At 42.7% G+C, this 20,847-nt stretch overlaps 1 protein-coding gene across 6 annotated transcripts in view; it reads right to left on the bottom strand.

The window, feature by feature from the left end:
• Nucleotides 1–767: 767 nt before the first annotated feature.
• The window catches only part of C10H1orf159 (chromosome 10 C1orf159 homolog), a 67,868-nt gene continuing 47,788 nt past the window's right edge, over nucleotides 768–20,847 (bottom strand). For 4 of the 6 annotated variants that reach the window (XM_056542511.1, XM_056542515.1, XM_056542513.1 and 1 more), the window contains exons 8-12: nucleotides 20,229–20,294; nucleotides 7,083–7,217; nucleotides 4,734–4,759; nucleotides 3,849–3,879; nucleotides 768–1,284 (exon numbers count right to left, since the gene is read on the bottom strand). In XM_056542511.1, the coding sequence (XP_056398486.1) occupies nucleotides 1,187–1,284; nucleotides 3,849–3,879; nucleotides 4,734–4,759; nucleotides 7,083–7,217; nucleotides 20,229–20,294 (356 nt within the window). In that variant the 3' untranslated portion in view covers nucleotides 768–1,186. Of the gene's footprint in view, nucleotides 1,285–2,971; nucleotides 3,094–3,848; nucleotides 3,880–4,733; nucleotides 4,760–7,082; nucleotides 7,218–20,228; nucleotides 20,295–20,847 lie in introns of all 6 variants that reach the window. The other 2 variants (XM_056542514.1, XM_056542516.1) reach the window with 2 other exon arrangements.

Here is a 20,847-nt window from a genome sequence, read left to right as displayed (position 1 = left end):
TGTTCTGCTGCTGCCCAGTTCACAGCCACTCCAGTGGGCTGCCTGCCCACAGTTAAATGTCTAAATCAGCTGACAGTGAGTGGCTGGGGATTCTGATTTTTCCGCCCACACTTCTTGCTCAGCAGCATCAGTGCCGTAAGGCAGCCAACTTAGCTGCCTTACGCATGTGCCGGCCCTGTACACATTTACAGCCACCCATAGAAAGATTGAATTTTTTTTATTGCAGTGAATTACCCAGCTGTGCTTATAGTAGCAGCATATAGTAACTTTAAGTTCCTCGTACACAGGGCAAAACCTGTGGCAGCTCCTCTATCTAGTCTAGAGGTCTTCGTATATAGCAGTAAGGCCATTGGGGTCTAAATCTCCAGGGTCTGGATGAAACTGCTACCTCTGCAATCACTTTAGCTAGTCTCCTAAGTAATACTTCCTAACCAACCGTTAATTCGGTTACCATTAGACATATGGGGATGTAGTGGTACAATCTCTTTATTCACATAGAGGGAGATTAATCATAACCAGTGCAGAGGAAAAGTTGACCAGTTTCCTATAGCAACCAATAAGATCGCTTCTTTTATTTTTATCATGGCCTCTGAAAAGTGAAAGGCGCAAAATAAGTGGTTGGTCAACGTTTCCTCCGCAGGTCTTGACCCCCCCCCATTATCTTTACATGGGACAGATAATGACCTCTAAATATACTCCTAGAGAGCATCATCTCCATTACCACACATACACACAATATAAATGCACACTTAACACTAAGTTCTTTCAGAAAATACATTTCCCTTTAATTTATTAAAGCCATTGAAATCTATTAAAAATACAAAGTAACTCTCCACATTAAAAACACAAACTGCAGTTGCTCATAATACATAGAAACTCATTACAAAATATAATAATATATATTTATCAGTCTAACACTTTCACTAGACAGAACATTATTCAGTGCGTTGGATGAGCAGTGGCATCTCCCTGTTTCTTCAAGAAGACGCTTGACAAAGATATACAATTAAATAGCAAATTAATATAAAAAAGTCCCTTGCCACGAAGGCTGAAATGTCAGTTCCTTGGCTCCTTCAGTGCGGAGTCTGTTACTTTACAGTCCACTTATCTATACAGCACTCCTTCTGCTCGACAGTGGAACAAGGCAAATAATCTAGAACGTTCCAGGTTGCACCCCCACATTATGTCACACGTTGCTTATTTGCATGTCAGCAGAAGGATCCAGTAACACTGGGGCCGCTGCTTTGTGCGTTCTTTCACGTCTGACATATCTTGGTTTTCTTCCTAAAAGAACACAAAGATTTAACTGGCTATAAACTTTAGAGATCACTTAAAAAAACTAAACAAAAAACACAACATGGTGGGGGAGATTTATCACAACCTGCCCAGAGGAAAAGTCACTGAGTTGCCCATAGCAACCAACCAGATTGCTTCTTTCATTTTTGAAAAGGCCTCTGAATACTGAAAGAAGTGATCTGGTTGGTTGCTATAGGCAACTAAGCAACTTTTCCTCTCAACAGGTTTTGATCAGGTGGGGTCTGAGTTGGGGCAAGTGCACCCGGTTCTATGCCACAAGACAGTCTCATAATATAAGTCTATGGGACCATCTTGGTAGTGCACACAGAGAGCAGAGTGTGAAGCACTCAGTTGTGCGCTTCTCTCCCTGATTGATTTAGCAATCATTAGGAGTCTATACACTCAGATCCTGACTGATCAAAACTTCTAGGGATGTCAGAAGCAAAGGGGTCACTTTAAATGGCTTTGGCCAACAGCTACTTCACCCAACAACCCTAATACGCATACATGCACATCTGAGTCTGTATGTTCTCTAAAGGGGAGAGAGATGTAAGCTATGGCCAGATATTACTGGTGGGAGCTTATGTACCCCATAATCTTCAAGGATTGACATGCTGAAAGCACACTGCTTAATCCTTTTGGGGGAGAATTAGCAGGCTCCTTCCTATACACAAGATTGTAAACCAATCCCCCAGTAATACAGTTTAGCAGACATAATTCTAACATGTATGGACAGCTTAAGATCAAGATCTCACAGATTCACCATCCCAGCTTGGGTGGTACTAAATAAACTTTAAAATCAGACTTCCAAAATTGTATGAAACTTTATTCACCCAGTATCAGCAATGTTATAGCAATTCCTTGAAAACGTGCATAACAAAAACAATGTACATACAGTAAGAAATGCAGATTGAAAAATGCCATCAATGTTAAGTGACCCTTGTTATTTCATATAATAGCACATATCACTTAATATTGATAGTATTTTTTTCACTATACATTTCTTACTTTACATTATGTGCATTGCTAATGAAATTCACTTTTATATGAAACTGATAATTATACTAATGTAATCACTACTGAAAAGATAGATCAAAAGATAATGTACTTGCTTGCAGACCGCTTCAATTAGGAGCTGTAGCGTCGCTGACACTGGATGAATTAAGTTCCATACTGCTTTTTGTTAGGTTTGTACACAGGGTGGGCAAAATGTTAACAAATGTTGAAATAGACCGTTAACAACACAGTGATTTACTATATACACAAGGGCTTCTCAAACTTTCTTCTTAAACCTCACCAGCCAATCCACATTGATGCTGAAGTCTTCCAACAAACCGATAGTACCATGCCGGGCCAAATATCACCATGCAGCACCAATCTTAACCACAACACATAAGTGCCAATAAAGTACCACCATGCAGTAATACATGATATCCCCCAGCAGCACCACATACTACAGTGCAGCACAATATACTCTCCCAGCAGTGCCAAACACATACCACAGAGCAGCACAGAATACCCCCACAGCAGCACAAAACAGATACCACAGTGCAGCACAATATACTCTCCCAGCAGTGCCAAACATATACCACAGAGCAGCACAGAATACCTCCGCAGCAGCACAAAACAGATACCACAGTACAGCACAATATACTTTCCCAGTAGTACTAAATACCATAGTGTAGCACAAAATTCAAGTCAATAGGAGAAATGATCAGCACCCTTCCTCCTCCTGTCCATCTTTACCAGCAGTACCGTACACCTTATGCTGGTAGGGGTCTATGTTAATGCCCAGCTCTATTGAAGTATCCAAAAGAGAAACTCAATGGTTAGTGTCATGTAGTTATTTATTTATTTTCAATAATTACTTTTATGCGCTGCTGGGGAGTACAGAACAAAATACCTCCCCAGCAGTACATACAATATAAAAAAAACAAAACACACACACACACACACGGTATGATACAATGTAACTTCCCCAGCAGCACCATACAAATACCACAGTACATCTCACCAGCAGCACCAAATACTACAGTGCAACACCCAATACATAAGTCTCTTTTTATATTAGATGTTGTCATTTAGGAACCCCTTTATTGAGTGAGACTCCGGAATATAACAACCAGCAAGCAAAAGGACCATGAAAGCAGTAAGTTGTGTGCAACAGGATGAGGCTGAAGCAGCTGTTGTCATGTATAATGTGTCACTATGCAGCGCTAAGTAGAGTGCAGGGAAAGGGGTACCCATCTCTGATATCTGAACTTTCGAGGATATACACAAGACATTTGTTATATTTTGTATGCACTTAACCAAGTAGACGTTACATGCTACACAATGTGAAATAAAAAATTCCCATTTTAAAATTGCATAACCAAACTGGGCATTGGGTTTGTTGAGGAACCAGGCCATATAGCCCTGCATGTTTTGCCCAAAATATAGTGAACCCTTTATAACAGGTATAGTTACAGGGATTGATTCTAAGATCCATGGATCAAGTATTTCTATGAGTCCAACTGACAAGTTCTGGTATGTACAATATTGTGTGGGGTTACCTGAAGTATTTGGTTCTGGAATCATGGATGCCTAAAAGAAAAGATGGAAACTATAAAAAGGTCAAGTAAATCCATTAATAGTTCACAACAATCCATATATCAATCACACTGGCAAATCTATCAAATAAAATGTGCGGTTAGCAAGAACCCTTTATATAGTAAAATCCCTGTTCACTCTGATTTAAGGGCCTGAATACAGGGATATCTGTAATTAACTGACTAGCTTTACAGGACTCCTAACCCACTGAGTAGCACCACCCACTGGACTCCTAAGCCCAGAATAAGCAGATAGTTTATCATCAATAGATACTAAAAGTTTCCCTTAAAAGAGGTACTCCGGTGGGGAAAAAAAATAAAAATGTAATCAACTGGTGCCAAAAAGTTAAATAGATTTGTAAATTACTTCTATTAAAAAAGAGTTAATCCTTCCAGTACTTATTTGCTGCTGAATACTACAAAGGAAATGCTTTTCTTTTTGGATTTATTTTCTGCCTGTCCACAGTGCTCTCTGCCGACACCTGACATGGACAGAGGTGTCAGCAGAGAGCACTGTGGACAGACAGAAAAGAAGTCCAAAAGAAAAGAATTTCCTCTTTAGTATTCAGCAGCTAATAAGTACTGGAAGGATTGATTTTTTTTTTTTTTTTTTTTTTTTATAGAAGTAATTTACAAATCTGTTTAACTTTCTGGCACCAGCTGATTTAAAATAAATAAAGTAAAAAAATAAAAAAGTTTTCCACCGGAGTACCCCTTTAAGACTGTATATGAATCTGATCTGCTCAACTTCCACTCTACAAAAAGGTGATGTCCGTAGATAGGACATGTACAACATAATAGGTTTCCCTAATGATTACATTTTGCATTGATTTAATAGAAATTTCTTACCATTTCATTGGGCTGAAAGATAGATGCTAAATATAAAAGAAAAAGCAAAAAAACAAACATTAAGTAATTCTGTGTATAAACAGACTATTTATACAGACTATTTTAAAAGGGGATACCCCACTATTAAGTCTTATCCCCAATCAATGACATAAAGGTAGAAGTGTATGATCACAGGGAGTCCCACCGCAAGAAATGGAATGCCACATTTTCTGTTGTAAAGGTGTGGTTGTTGTCACACAGTGCTTGGCTTTCCCTGGCAGTGCAGCTCTAATCCAATAAGTGATAAAAAAAAATAAAACAACTCTCGGGCCTCATGATTTTCTGAAGAATGCTTACCAGTGTTTATTCACACATGGAAGGTAATCACACCAGCGTTACGCAGAACGCGTTTCGGCATTGCCGAAACACGTTCTGCATAACGCTGGTGTGATTACCTTTCATGTGTGAATAAACACTGGTAAGCATTCTTCAGAAAATCGTGAGTGCCGAGAGTTTCTTGATTTTACATTGAATTACCATATCAGTGTGCATCACTTGAAAACGAGTGCAGGCCCCATTCCACATATTTTGCAATCCATAAGAGACCGGAGCCCTATTCCTGTGGATAAGATTTGAGCCTTAAATAGGTAGTCCGATGAAAATATGTTATCCCCTATACAAAGAATAGGCGATAAGATGTTAGATCTCCCGCTGCGGGGGACCCCCGCGCTGCGGCACCCCTGTCATTCGGTGCACAGAGCGAACTCCACTCCATGCCTGATGAGTGGCGAAGCCAGCCACCCCCCCGCCCCCTCTATTCATGTCTATAGGAGGCAGCGTGATTGCTAGTATATAGCATCACGCCTCCTCCCATAGACGTGAACGGAGGGGGTGTGGCGTGACATCATGAACGCGGAAGCTCCAAGCTTCTGTGTTCTGGACATTACCGCAATCTAACATCTTATCCCCAATCCTTTGGCTAGGGGATAAGATGTTTTCAGTGGAGTACCCCTTTAATGGCACACAGCTTGGCACACAAATTTCTGACCGCCATTCATTGGACGTTGTATATAACATAAATGCTTCCCCAATGATAGAAAGTCTTTGGGGACTACTGCAATTATTTGAGCTGTGCTGGAACTTATGCAATACCCCCCCAATATAATAAAGTATACTTAGATAGATATATTAAGATCATGTGGGAGCCCTAATATAAAAGCAGAATGGCTGTGGCTTATAGGCAGCTAAAGGTCTTCATAGCGTTCAAGCCAAAGTAAGGCGTCATGTCAGTCCTTTTAGCCAATAAGATTTCTTTCAACTCTGATGATTGTTTGGATAGAGATTGATATAGGGATAATCTTTTTCAATGTCAGATTGGTTTCAAGTGTCAAAAGAGTTGTACCATTCTTAAAGGGGTTGTCCAGGAATAGAACAGCAGAGCTAATTTCTTTCAAAAAACGCTCCTGGTCTGTCTCCAGGTTTGGAGTGGTTCTGCAGCTCAGTTCCATTGAAGTGAATAGAGCCAAGTCATAACACCACACACACACACACACACACACACACACACACACACACACCCCATGTAGACAGACGTGGAGCTGTTTTTGAAAGAAACTTGTTCTGTTTTATTTTTTTATTATTAATTATTTTTTTATTATTATATTTAATTATTATTATTTTAATTATTATTATTATTTTATTATTATTATTTTAATTATATATATATTTTTAAATAAGGATCTTTTGCTGTATAGGCAGCCCCTATGGAGATAGATTGGTCTCTATGGTTACAGCAGATCATAAACAAACCCTGCTTAGCCCGATCCTGCAGTCATGAGTTATTGTACTCTATTTGCCCTCTCATCTTGACAATTCAGTAAAGAGCAGATGGAAGAAAGAAACAAGAGTGCAGAATAGAAGTACACAGCGTCTGGTTTCCCATTGAGAACCATAACAATTCAGAAACATTAGCTGTGATTGGTTTCTGTCCTCAGACAGACTAGTAAATCTAGGCCAGTGCTTGTAACCATGGAGACACAAAAGGTCTGTATGGGACCTGTATACATAAAAAATTGATTTCTTGTAAATTACACTATTTGTAAATATTATTTTGGATAACATGGATCAATAAAAATAACTGCAGAAGAAAGCACAGCCATTAACATAAAAAAATAAAAAGGACGCCTCGTTCTGCAGATAAATAATATGTCACAGACTATATCTGATCCCAAGAATACATTGGAGATGAAGTGCGGCCATTGTTGGTGACATAAATGCTCTTAATCTAGTACATTTCTTCTACTGTACTATAAAAGACAAGAGCTGAGCTCATACTTCTGTCCTTCACACCTGACTTCATGTGTCAGATACCTTTATTTCTCCTGTAGAATATTTCCGGTAGCAAATGCGAGCGCTTGAGGTAAAAGAATGAGGCCACCGAAAAAACAAGGAAGAGGCTGATGAAGAGCGTTCCTAGCAGCAGAGATGCAGCCACCCCAGGATTACCTGTATTAGAGATTGAACAGAATGACTCCATTTACCATCATCACTTAACGCCTGTCAATCACTGTCAGGGACACTTCATATTAAAAGTCACTTTAAAGAACCCAAAGAATCAAACTTATGCTGCCATTTCAAGGAGTCCCTACTATGCGACTTTTAGGAAAAGCCCACTCAGCCAATCACGTGGTGTAGCAGTGACCCACCTAAGGGTGCGGTCACACGGAGTAAATGGAGAGTAATTCACGCTGAAAAATTTACGGGCGGAAAATTTTTTTTTTTCGCGCGGACATGGGGGAGAAAGAAGTGAAAAGGTTTTTCATCCATTTATGTGCACATTGCACGCGAATTTTGCACAAATTGCGCGCGAAAACGATGTTGGGCGGATTTTTTTTTACCATTAACTTCAATAGATTTCTGCTAGCGGATTCCGCTTGAAGAATTAACATATACTTTCTTCAAGCGGAACGGAATTCAGCGTCGGAATTCTGCTAGCAGAATTTCCGTAGTGTGAACAGGACAGCAGAAATAACATTAAAGTCAATGGGCAGAGGAGATGTGCATTAATTTGGAGCGGATAATTCAAGGGGAATTATTCGAGTAAATTCCTCTTGAATTACTCTGTGTGAACGCACCCCAAGCCTGTGGTTGGCTGAGTGGCCATTTCATACATTTTCCAACCCACCCCACTCTCCTATAAACCCTAATAAGAAAGACAGAAATAAGTTTTATAATAAATTCAATAGTTCAAATTTTAAAAGGTAGAGTTTGAGACAATGAAACCTATAGATTAGACTTACTTTAGCTCACAGATCTTGCTGATGATTTAATGTTTATCACTAACTTCTCTAATCAGGTGCTTTCCTCTAGGCCAGTGGTCTCCAACCTGCGGACCTCCAGATGTTGCAAAACTACAACTCCCAGCATGCCCGGACAGCCAACGGCTGTCCGGGCATGCTGGGAGTTGTAGTTTTGCAACATCTGGAGGTCCGCAGGTTTAAGACCACTGCTCTAGGCAGTGTAACTTGTTTAATAAAAATTCAAATTAAAGGGGTATTCCGGGAATTTTTTTATTTGACTATGCTACAGGGGCTGTAAAGTTAGTGTAGTTCATAATATAGTGTCTGTACCTGTGTGTGACTGTTTTCTCACAATTCTTCTGTGATTTTCACCCCAATATTAATTTTTATCAGCATACAAAATGACTGTTGTATCGGATTTTTCCCAGATTGCAATGCGGCCGAGACCTGACTCACTAGTCAGCTGATGACAGCGAGCCTGTCTGCTTCAATGGGTGGAGGGATCAATCTGAAACTAATGCAACAGCTGGAGGCACCCTGATTGAAAACCACAGGTCTGCAGCTCATTTATGTTCCAATGGGTGGGGTAGCTGATGTGTGGGAAGGAGGAAAATAGAATTGTGGGATTTGTAGTCATAAAAAGAAAAAATCAAAACAGGAAATACAAGTTCACAAAAAGCTAGCCACAGTGTTCTGGTAATCTCAGAACATAGCCATTTAGCCACAAGACAAGTGCAGATCCTTTTTAAGCATGTCCATTACTGTCTGCCAGGTACGTACTAAAATCACCTTATGGTGGATAACCCCTTTAAAGTTACCTGACAATACTGAGGAACCATCACAACCAACAGAAAGATGCAACTAGAACAACTATATAAAACCATGGAAAAATAAAAGTATAAAAGATGACTTCATGTTGTGAGTCATGGGTCACAAGTTGTCACGCTACAGCATATATATTGTAAAAAGAAGCAGGTGCATACTTTCTGTAAGATACAGATACCATTTCTGCACCTGCCGTGAACCTGCACAAGCTACATCACCTGTCAGAATTCAAAACGCGCCAACAAGGTCTTCTATTGTCTGTTACTGGTCGCGACTAGTTTTACTGAGACTACAATAAACATACCATGTAAAACTCTAGAAGGGGGGTTGGGGGAAAGTCTTATAGTCTTAGAAATAGCGTAAAACTTTTCTAAAGACTGTCACTCGCAAGAGTGGCACTGTATAAGGGGTTTCGTATTTAATACTAAAATACCCATTAATCACCTATATAATAAAGAATCTTTCAGCAGCAATTCACGTTTGATACTGCTGACACTGTTGGATAGCAAGGCGACACATGGAACTATTCATACATCTGTCTGTGCTTCAAAAACATAGAAATTCTTATGGATGAAGAAGATGCATTTTGAAAGGGAAGGTCTGGCAACCCTGGCTTGACTATTCGACTTCTGGCCAACAGGCTTTACTCTTCCAACAGGTTGCATGCTGAGAGACAGAAGGGAGCCTCCCTTTCCCTTCGCTCTTTTTTTTAAACCTTTCCCTACCAGTCCAACGATTCTTCCCCCTCCCCCCCCTTTTTTCCTCCTCTCTGTAACGTCAGCGCTCCGGCCAGACTCTGGCCGTGAGCGCTCTTCTCTCACGTCCCCGCATGCAAGTCCCAGCCTGTCACTCACCTCCCTAGTCTTCTGTGTCCGCAGTCCCGGCGCGTGTGCCCGCGCCTTCTAGGGAGCGCATGTACCAGAGCTCTGTGATTTAAAGGGCCAGTACACCCTAACTATTGTCTACACCTGTTCCTTCCCTAGAAGTGTGTGCACCTCCCCCTGCCCTGGGCCGGATCTTTGTTGCCTTAGTGCCTAGCGAAAGAGTTTTCTGTGTTGCCTTGCCATGTTCCAGACCCTTGTGTTCCGTGACCTGATCTTGCGCCTTGCCGCCAGCCTATTTACCTTCTGCTACATTCCTGACTACATTACTGTGCCGCCAGCCCTGACCTCCTGCTATCCAGACCATGTCTTGCCTAATCCCTCCTGTGCCTCGCATCACCTCAGCCACCTGTGTGGTTGAGTCATGCCAGGGGTAGCGACCTGGGTGCCAGCTTCCGCAGCAAGACCATACCGCTTTGCGGCAGGCTCCAGTGAAAATCAGCGGCACCTAAGACTCCGCTCCCTGGCACGGCCTGAGTCATCTGCCGCACAGGTCCAGCAGATCTACTACCACCGTGTGAGTCCTGCTTTCTGCCATGAGTCTTTACACTCTCTTCTTTCTTCCTTTATATTGTTTTCTGTTCTTGTGGGGCAGCTAAGGACAGAGTTCCCACTGACTGGAGCCTGACTTAATGTTTGTCTCAGCCAAATATTGTTTTCGATTGCTGGTTGTGCTCTTCTTATTACGGCTTGTTTTTTTAAATTTTTTTACTACTTTGTGCCTTGCACTATAGTGCACCTTTTCATGATACCTGCTAATATTTTAAAAATACATGCTTATTAAAAATGTATGACAACCAAAAACACTCTTGTTCTCTGGTGCCTAGAGTCATAGAGGCATCCCCAAGGCCCTTAAGTGCCCTGAGGGCAGAAACATTGATGAACAATGCTGCCACTCCCATCCCTGTCCTTGCTTTAGTCAGGGCTCTGCTGCCAGCTGACTATCCATCAAGCAGGGACAGAGGTGCAGTTCCAGCCTTTAGCACTTCCGGGCCTTGGGAACGCCTCTATGAAACTTGGCACCAGAGAATAAAAAACACATTTTTCTATGTTATGGAAGCCCAGACAAATACAAAAATGGTAACATGTGTCTCCTTGTCCAACCAGCAGTTTGGAACATAAATTGTAGCTGACAGAGGCCCATGCAGCCAACTTTCATTTTTAAGTTTATTTTTTTTTCCTCTTCACTTTAAGAGCCATGAATTTAAAAGGGGTTATCCTCCATAAAAGGTGATTTTAGTACATACCTGGCAGAGAGTAATGGACATGCTTAGGAAGGATTTTTGCTTGTCTTGGAGCTTAGTGACTATGTTGTGAGATTACCATAACGCTGTGGCTATCTTTTTGTGAACTGGCTGTTTCTTGTTGGAGTTGCCTCTATCCAACTCCAAATCCCATAACTCCTTGTGTGTAAACGTGAGGTCATTATTCTCCCTCCCACATATCAGCCACCCTATCCAGTGAAATACACCCCCCTTGCTGCCTTCAATGCAATAGACCAGTGTTTTCTAACCAGGCTGTCTCCAGCTGTTGCAAAACTAAAATTCCCTGTAGAATGATCTCCCTCCCCACACAGTAGTCGCTCCACTCATTGAAGCAGGACAGGCTCATTTTGTATGCTGTTAAAAATAAACTTCGGGGCAAAAGATCATATGAGAATTGTGATACCACCACACAAAAGGTTCAGACACTATATTATAAAACTACACTAAAATTACAGCCCCTGGTAAATCCTCACCAGTACAGCATCACGGGATTGGATTGATAAACCTAGGCACCTACTAGACTGCCCATGCCACAGCCTAAGAAATTTATGCCCACTCTGATAAACCCCGTCCATTTGGCGAGCATGAATAGGTAAAAAAAAAAAAAAAAGTCACAACATTTTGTGCAAACCAAGTCCTTTGGGCAGGAATTTGCAACTTGCAACTTTGTAACTTCTGTTGTAAGTGTTGTCCCCAGATGTCCTTGGTGGGATTTAAACCTGGGACCCAGCATTGCAAGGCAACAGTGCTAATCACTGAGGCATAGATGGGACTTTCTGATCAGTTTTTACTCAGGTTATATGGGATGTAGGGTTACAAAAATCATCTTGTGTGATTTACAATGTGATATTTTAACAGTATGAACAAAACCGATTTTTATACTGTGCATGAATTCATATTAAGATTTCATTAATTTTGTTTATTAATTAACAGATTATGCAATACTGGAATCTTTTGTAAGTGTGTCAAAGTACACAAAAGTATTTCAGGAGTGATCTGTTAATTGTCTAACCAGAAAAATTATATTTGCAAGCACATGTATGCCAGTTCTAATTCCAGGATCACGGTCTGGTTTGGCCACATATAATATAACTGAACATGTGGGCAGCGTTCGCTTGTCTTCACTTTCCTTCACAGCTCATATCACACTATGATAAGTGTATTGATCTTAGTTTAATCATTAGGTCTCACAAGTAATCTGAGGCCACCTTTGAGCAGCACAATGTTCCCAGGATTGGATTTTGCCTCCATTCTTCTAGGTCACCAAGCAGACATTGGAAATGCTCGTGTCTGGAGAAATATTTTAGAATATGACAGCAAATTTCTAATTGTTGTCTATAAAAGGAAGTGGAGGGGTTATGCATTCAACTCCCCTCAGATTAACATGAGCACTGAGGACTTTACAGCGAATCCAAAACTGTATGACCGAAACATGGCAGGGGACATTTGCCTGACATCACAAGGTCATCATTAGTGTCATGGCAAAATTGGGCATCAACCAGAAGGTGCAAAGTCATTATACCAAATGCCCATTCTAAATGGAGTCCCTCCACCACTATATAAGTTCAAAGGGGTACTCTGGGGAATTAAACCCATAGACCATACTTTCCCACTCATCAGCCTTTTTAATTGTCTAAATAGCTTTCATTGGGGCGTGGCATGTGAGCAGACACACAGTCCAGAGCTCCGCTGAGCATCCTTCTATTATCCTGGACATCAGGCCATATTATTGTCCTTAAATCACTGCCTACCTGTGGGTGAAGGTGCCCAAAACATTGTGGCGTCAGGATGGCCGGGCGGAGACGAAACAAGCAGACGCAGGGAGCGCAGGAGGATGGTGAGGCCGAGATGCAAGGGAAGCCGGCGCCATCTTGTCCTGAGGTGTCAGGAGTTGCGGAGCGGCTGGAACGCTTCATGAGGGTCACAGACCAGCCCAAGCGGGCTCCGGTGGATGATTGGAGCGAGGAGGAGCAGGATGGGGTTGACTAGCTGGCAGGGCCCTGGTCTCTTCTATGGCTAAGGACCCCTCTGCTCTGTTAAGTGGGCCTGAATGCCCTGACGCCGCAGGTCAGTCTGGAATTAACCCTTTGCTTACTGGACTGCCATCTGCCTTTCATGGGGACTCCTCTCCCATTGCTGCACTATCCCCTGATGGCCCTGGTAAGCCTACTGCTGCTGTATCCTCTTCTGAGACTATCTCTGCTGTAGTTGCACAGCTCCCTGCCATTAACAACCCCTCAATTGCTGTCAGCTCCCTGTCATTATTAACCCCTCAATTGCTGTTGTGGTGCCTGCTACATTAAGTAACCCATTACCTCCATCTACTCCTGCTTAGCCTACTTTGAAATATGTCTTTTTGGCTGTCTCCAAGGGCAACACTGATGTTAAAATGTTACTGGGTGGCCTTCATGAGGATATTAACCTTATCCGCCATGATATGCAAAAGGTTTCTGAGTGGGATAGTGCGGTTGAGGAAAGAGTGGAGGATCAAGTCCCTCCGCTCAAGAGAGATCTGCATCGTGTGATTAATAATTTGACTGCACTTGCCGCTAAATGGTGGTGGGCGTCCCTGAAAAAGTCGAGGGTTATGACCCTGGGAAATACTTTGAGAATTGGCTCCTTACTACATTTCGAAAAGAGACTGACTCCTCTATTTGCTGTTGAGTGTGCCCACAGGGTGCTGACTTGTCCTCCATCGCCTGGGGCCCCACCCAGAGCTGTCCTCTTCCGCATTTTACACTATAAAGGATAAGATATTCTCCGCAAAGCTAGGGACATGGACTCGCTCTCTATCAATGGCAGCCATATCTCTATCTTCCTGGATTTTTCGGCCGAAGTTCAAAAGAGGCAAGCTAAATTTACGGATGTTAAGAGACGCCTGCGTGCACTGAATGTGATGTACTCTATGCTATACTCTGCTAGTCTCTGAGTGGTCACCTTAGGAACTACTCACGTTTGACAACTCTGTGGCGGGGGCGGAATGGCTGGATATTCATAAGGGCGCAAATACAGCGCGCCCGTACCTGAAGTTCCTGTGCGGACTATGTGTGCTAATGTTGGTCCTGCCAGCCTGCCTAGGACTTCCTGTGCCTTGGTTTATAGCTAGGCCCTATGGTTTTGAATATGCTCCTGTGCCTATGTTATTTTTCCATTTATTGCCTATATTACTGATCATATGTTCTATGGGTGCTTATTTATGCTACCTCATGTCCTTTCTATATTTTGTTCTTATTTGCTCGGATTTGAGCACGGCATATTTGTGAGGTATCTCCTATCTTTAAGTCATCTGCTCACTCTACCTGGGCTATTTGTTTGCCCCGTGTCACAAGATGCGACTTTGGTTTTTGTTGTTTGTCTGGGGTGCTTGTGTTTTTCAGTGTCCTTTCTTCCTCTCATTGTGCAGTGCTCTGTCTTTTATGACTCTTCCAAATTTTGAATATTGGCAGATACTGCGTCCACCCCCTTGTATTTTTACTTACGTTTCCTTTGTTTCTTTATGGCTACTGATTTGCATGTGGTGGCATGGAATGTAAGGGCCTCAATGATCCCAACAAGTCTCTTGCTGTTTTTCAGGTGCTCAAACCCTATCAACCTGCTGTACTGTGCCTCTCTGAGAAGCACTTGACAGGTGACACTAAACATGTGCTGAATAAACCGCGGTTTGGCCACACCTTCCATGCCACGTTTTCCTCACATGCCCGGGGTGTAAGTGTGCTCATTCATAGAAGCATTTTATTTGTCTATACTTCTAGTCCTATAGACCCGGAGCGTAGGTTTGTTTGACTTTATGGCACTTCTAACTGTACCTTGGGTGTGCAGATTGCACTCTATATCCCCCCCCCCCCATATACTCAAACGATTCCTTGTGCAGGGTGGTGACTTATTTATCCTCTCTGCCTGATGCACCGCTCCTGGTGGTTGGGGGATTTCAATAATTTGTTGCATCCGACACTTGATAGGTTTAGTAACAGAGGGCCTTCTGTGACTCCCGGTTCTATGGGTCTGGCTAGGATTGTGGAGGAGGTGGGGTGGGCACATTTAAGGAGAAGACTTAATCCTAAAGGTACAATACTCCTGCTATTCTACCTCTGATGGTATGCTCTCACGTATGGATCTCGCGCTGGGCAATGAGTTGGTCTTTCCCCTGGTTACGTCGGTGGAGTAGTTCCCCCGTAATCTTTCTGATCATTCCCCTGTATTTGTGCATCTCACTTTCAATTCTCATCCTGAGTTGCAGGGTTCTCTGCAGCGACTGAATCCTTTTTGGCTTCAGGTCCCCTCAGTAGCCCTTACGCTCAAGTCTGATGTGGAAGCTTCTCTCGAGATCAATGCAGGGACTGCCTTGGTAGGTACAGTCTAGGATTCTTTAACCCCTTAAGGACTCAGGGTTTCAGTTTTTGCACTTTAGTTTTTTCCTCCTTACCTTTTAAAAATCATAACCCTTTCAATTTTCCACCTAAAAATCCATATTATGGCTTATTTTTTGCGTCGCCAATTCTACTTTGCAGTGACATTAGTCATTTTACCCAAAAATGCACGGCGAAATCGAAGAAAAAACGCAATTTTGTATATTTTGGGGGCTTCCGTTTCTACGCAGTGCATATTTGGGTAAAAATTACACCTTATTATTCTGTAGGTCCATACGGTTAAAATGATACCCTACTTATATAGGTTTGATTTTGTCGCACTTCTGGAAAAAATCATAACTACATGCAGGAAAATGCATACGTTTAAAAATGTCATCTTCTGACCCCTATAACTTTTTTATTTTTCCACGTACAGAGGGGTATGAGGACTAATTTTTTGCACCGTGATCTGAAGTTTTTATCGGTATGATTTTTGTTTTGATCGGACTTTTTGATCACTTTTTATTCATTTGTTAATGGTATAACTAGTGACCAAAAATGCGCTTTTTTTGACTTTGGAATTTTTTGGCGCGTTCGCCATTGACTGTGCGGTTTAATTAAGGATATATTTTTATAGTTCGGACATTTACGCACGCGGCGATACCACATGTTTATTTTTTTTACACTTTTTTTTATGGGAAAAGGGGGGTGATTCAAACTTATTAGGGAAGGGGTTAAATGACCTTTCTTAACACTTTTTTTTAACTTTTTTTTTGCAGTGTTATAGGTCCCATAGGGCTTTGACCGCCGCTTCTAAAGGGTTAATACTGCACATCGCCGCGATCGGCGATGTGTGGTATTAGCCGCGGGTCCCGGCCGTTGATGAGTGTTGGGACCGACGCGATATAATGCGGGATCGCGGCGTGATCCCGCTTCATATTGCGGGAGCCGGCGCAGGACGTAAATATACGTCCTGCGTCGTTAAGGGGTTAAAGGCATATGTACAGGGTATCTTTATTAGGGATATCACAACCTGTAAATGTAAGAATATGGCGATCCAGACCTCATTACAGCAAGTGCTCCTGGCGGAACAACAGTTTTTAGGTGACCCTTCTCACCTGGCTAGAGATAATTGGCAGTCCATACAGACTCACATGTGTTGCAGATGGCAGATAAGTGCTTTTTTCAACAGCAGCGCTATTTTGAGTAAGGCAAGAGTACAGGTCGCCTGCTGGCCCATACTATTAAGGTCCAGCAGGGGTCCGCTTCTATTCCTTGCCTCTGTGATAGTGCCGGGACTGTTGTCCAGGATCATGTGGACATTTTGAATGTGTTTGTTTCCTTTTATGAGGACATTTATTCCTCTAAACTGACATATGATCTGGTTGCTATTGATCAGGTATCTTGCTCCTGGTGCTGTCACAGACCCAAACAGACGACCTAGGTGAGCCTGTTACTCTTTAGGAATTAGAGAGTGCGCTGGGGGACTTGCCTTCTGAGAAGTCACCGGGTGTCGATGGGCTCCTTAATGAGTATCTTAAACAATATCAGGATGTTGTTTTGTTGCCCCAGTTGCTGGGGGTTTTGCAGGCTGCTGCGGAGGGGGACTGGGTCTATGTTGGAGGCCATCATAGTCTTGTTATTGAAGCCCGGTAAGGACCCACTCTCATTGGGTTCATATAGACCAATCTCCCTATTGTGCTCTGAGGTTAATGGCGAAGTTCCTGGCCAATTGTCTTTTGAGGATCATTACAACTCTGGTGCATGGGGATCAGACGGGGTTCATGCCGGGGAAATCGATGGCAAATATCAGAAGGCTCTTTCTGAATCTCCAGCTGCAACCTGAGGGTGCCGTTTGTAGGGCTGTGCTTTCACTCAAAGCTGCCAAAGCTTTAGACAGCATTTAGTGGAATTTCCTGTGCAGCGTCATGTGTCACATGGGAATTGGGCCAAGGTTCTTAACATGGGTGCAATTGTTGTATGCTGCTTCTCGTGCTAGAATTGGGGCTAACGGTTTGCTTTCCCATTCCTTTCTCCTGGGTCGTGGTACACACCAGGGGTATTCCCTTTCTCCATTATTATAAGTCTTCGCAATAGAGCCCCTGGTGGTACTCATTAGGGTTTCCACAGAATTTAGAGGCTTCCGTTATGGGGACCTAAAGGAATGTATTGCCTTTTATGCAGATGACCTGCTCCTCTTCCTGGGAGATGTTGTGCATTCCTTGCCCCCTTTGATGGCCCTGCTAGAAATTTATGGTACTTACTGCAGCCTATTAATTGGGACAAATCCACGCTCCTTCCCCTTGACCCTCTCCATTCTGCATCGGTTATTTCTAGGGTTGGCCTTCCCATAGTTACACAGTATAAATATCTGGGTGTGTATGTTACTGCCCTTCCCTCAGACTGTGTTACTCTCAATTTTATCCAGTTAGACCGTAGTTCCCGTAAAGTAGCTACTTGGTGTTAGCTTCCCCTCTCCATGGTCGGTAGATCTAACCTAGTTAAAATGGTTCTTATGCCTCAGTATTAGTACATTTTACATTATACTCCTGTCTGGATTCCTATAAAATATTTTTCTTAGGATTCAGTCCTTGTTTAGGGTGCTTATGTAGAATGCAAGTTGGCTGTACTTACAAAGAGGCGGGTGGCTTGTCCATTCCAAATCCTTGGTTGTAATTTTTTAGCATTGCAGGTTAAACAGTTGAGGGGATGGGCACAGTTTACCACTATGGGGTGCACAGGTGATCTAATGTCAAGGCGTATTGGTAAAGTGACCCATATTTTTCTGCTGGAAATGGCTGCACAGACACGCCCCCCCAGACCTTCCTCCTACTTTTGTGCTCATCTTTAAAGGTGGGGATGAAATTTAAGACCCTTATGCATTACCCTGTATTTGTTACATATTCTCCTCTTTTGCATAATTCTGGTCTGAATTGTGCTCGTTACCTGATATTTCCCTTTGGGTTACCCATGGGGTTTTGTATATTTTGCAGCTATATGATGGGCTGATTTTGAAGTCATTTCCTTAATTCCAGGAGGAATTTATTCTGCCTCACTCATTCTTTTATATAGTTATATGCAACTGTGACATGCCCATGCAGCGCAGTCTGGAGCTTGTGATTTGACTGTCAGCTCGTCTGGTGGTGGTGAATGATTTGTTCACTCAGATTTCTACTAAAAAGTGTAATATCTGTTGTATAGGGAACTGCTGTCCTCTTATCATGAGGCCTATCTGTTGAATATTAAGGATGAATGGAAGGTGGATGTGGGTCCCATATTGGATGAGCAGTGGGCGCAGAATATGGCTATGAACCCACAGCTGGCAGTGTTGGTGGCCAATCGGGTGTCCCAAATATTTCTACTACATTGGGTGTATCGTACTCCCGCATTCCTGCATAGGATTGGGGTGTGGCCGGATTCCTGCTGTCCCCGTTGTTCCTTGTCCGATGTTCAATTGCTTCATGTGATGTGGGACTGTACTCATTTTTACACATTTTTTGAATGATGTGGGACGATTGATTAGGCGGGTGTATGGTTGCCCGTAAAGTTTGTCCGCTCTGACACATGTATTGGGATATCTGGATGAGGATGGTGGCTTGTACATTGGTATTAGGATTTTGTACCAAGCTTGTAAACTAATTGCAGAGCATTGATTGCGGGCTTCCCCACCCACTATATCCGAATTGATTGTAAAATTAAATCACATCAGACTAGAAAAAGGTGTATACCTTCATTTGAGGTCATTTGGGGGCCTTGGATTGATACCCCTGGTCTGCCATCCACCTATATGTGGAGAACTCCCATGGAGGTGTTTCTGGGGGGGGGGGGGGGTTGAGGGGGTCTAACAACTAATCTTGTCTGTATTTTGCTTGTAAACTATCCTTGTCTCATTTACTCTTCTGTTTTGTGTTTGCCTTGGTGTGTTGTCCACTGTCTAATTTCCTGTTTTTTTGTGTCCGTGTTACCTATGCCACTTGTTATTGCCCTTCTTCTTGTGCTACTTGATATTATATTTTCTCTTCTGTGAAGCCCATGCAGTGTTTTTGAATATGTTTTAGCCTTAAATATGCCTCGTTTGTTGGACGATTCAGTATATTGCACTGCACTATTTTTCATAATATTGTTTTTTGTTTTCTCTGCTGTGAAGAAAGGACACGGGGGTTGGGGTTATTTCTGTGTGGGTGGGATGGGTTTTCTGGGTTTATGTTTTTTCTTTGTTTTTGTATGCCGTTTTATATAAAAACTACTTAATTTCTGACAAAAAAAAAATTATTTCATTAGCTATATAGAGCAGTTTCCCCTCTTTAGTTGTCACTTACATGAATGAAGTGAGGGAATGACATCATCCAGCCATCCACTCTTTCTCTGTCCAAATCCCTTTCTGGAACCACCCTCCACCCTCCTGAGATACATAGACCTTGTGGTTTCTGCCCTGCTCTCATGAGTCATGTTCCCTTTAGTGCTGAGCACTGGAAGGCATGTGTAGACTCTGCCAATCAGGCACAGAGTCTCTCTCTGCTGCTCAGAGCAGGAGGGTTGGGACTGGAAGAGCAGAGCTGCATTGATTGGTGGGAGATGCAGGCAAGAGAAGACAAGGATGGCAAAGAATATCAAGCAGCCAGAGAAGACAACAGAGGCCACAGATGGCTTACAGAGAACATATCCAGGTAGAGTTATTGCTTTTGGAGCTATATATCACATGCATACACACATATAAAGCCATTCCTACTAGACGATCCTGGTTAATATAACCTCTTCCAGAACTTTGCGAGTGCCAAAAATCCACTAGCATGCACCATTATCTCCTATATTATATTCTACAATACACATCCTTCCAACACAAAACATTCATTGGGAACAGAGTGAGAAAACAAATGGAATACAGAGTGTTGCCACTTACTCAAATGATGAGGAACAGATGGAGCTGTGCTGATATTCATGTGGATTTCCGATGCTTGAGTGGAAACTGACACATGACAAAAACAGAAATTTAAACAACAATGCTGGAATGACTGTATCGCCAAGCTGACGGACTGTGGTATTAAAATAAGTTCTGGAAAAACTGCACTTTTGTTTAACCCCTTAACGACGCAGGACCGTGATCCTGCATCATATCGCTTCGGTCCCGGCGCTCATCAACGGCCGGGACCCGCGGCTAATACCACACATCGCCGATCGCGGCGATGTGCGGTATTAACCCTTTAGAAGCGGTGGTCAAAGCTGACCGCCGCTTCTAAAGTGAAACTGAAAGTATCCCGGCTGCTCAGTCTGGCTGTTTGGGACCGCCGCGGTGAAATTGCGGCGTCCCGAACAGCTGATCGGACACCGGGAGGGCCCTTACCTGCCTCCTCGGTGTCCGATCGACGAATGACTGCTCCCTGCTTGAGATCCAGGCAGGAGCAGTCAAGCGCCGATAATGCTGATCACAGGCGTGTTAATACACCTTAATAGACCTATAACACTGCAAAAAAAAATGTAAAAAAAAAAAAAAAAAGTGTTAATAAAGGTCATTTAACCCC

This window comes from Hyla sarda, chromosome 10, assembly GCF_029499605.1.
Source record: "Hyla sarda isolate aHylSar1 chromosome 10, aHylSar1.hap1, whole genome shotgun sequence".
NCBI lineage: Eukaryota > Metazoa > Chordata > Amphibia > Anura > Hylidae > Hyla > Hyla sarda.
This window is presented reverse-complemented; position numbering and strand designations above follow the sequence as displayed.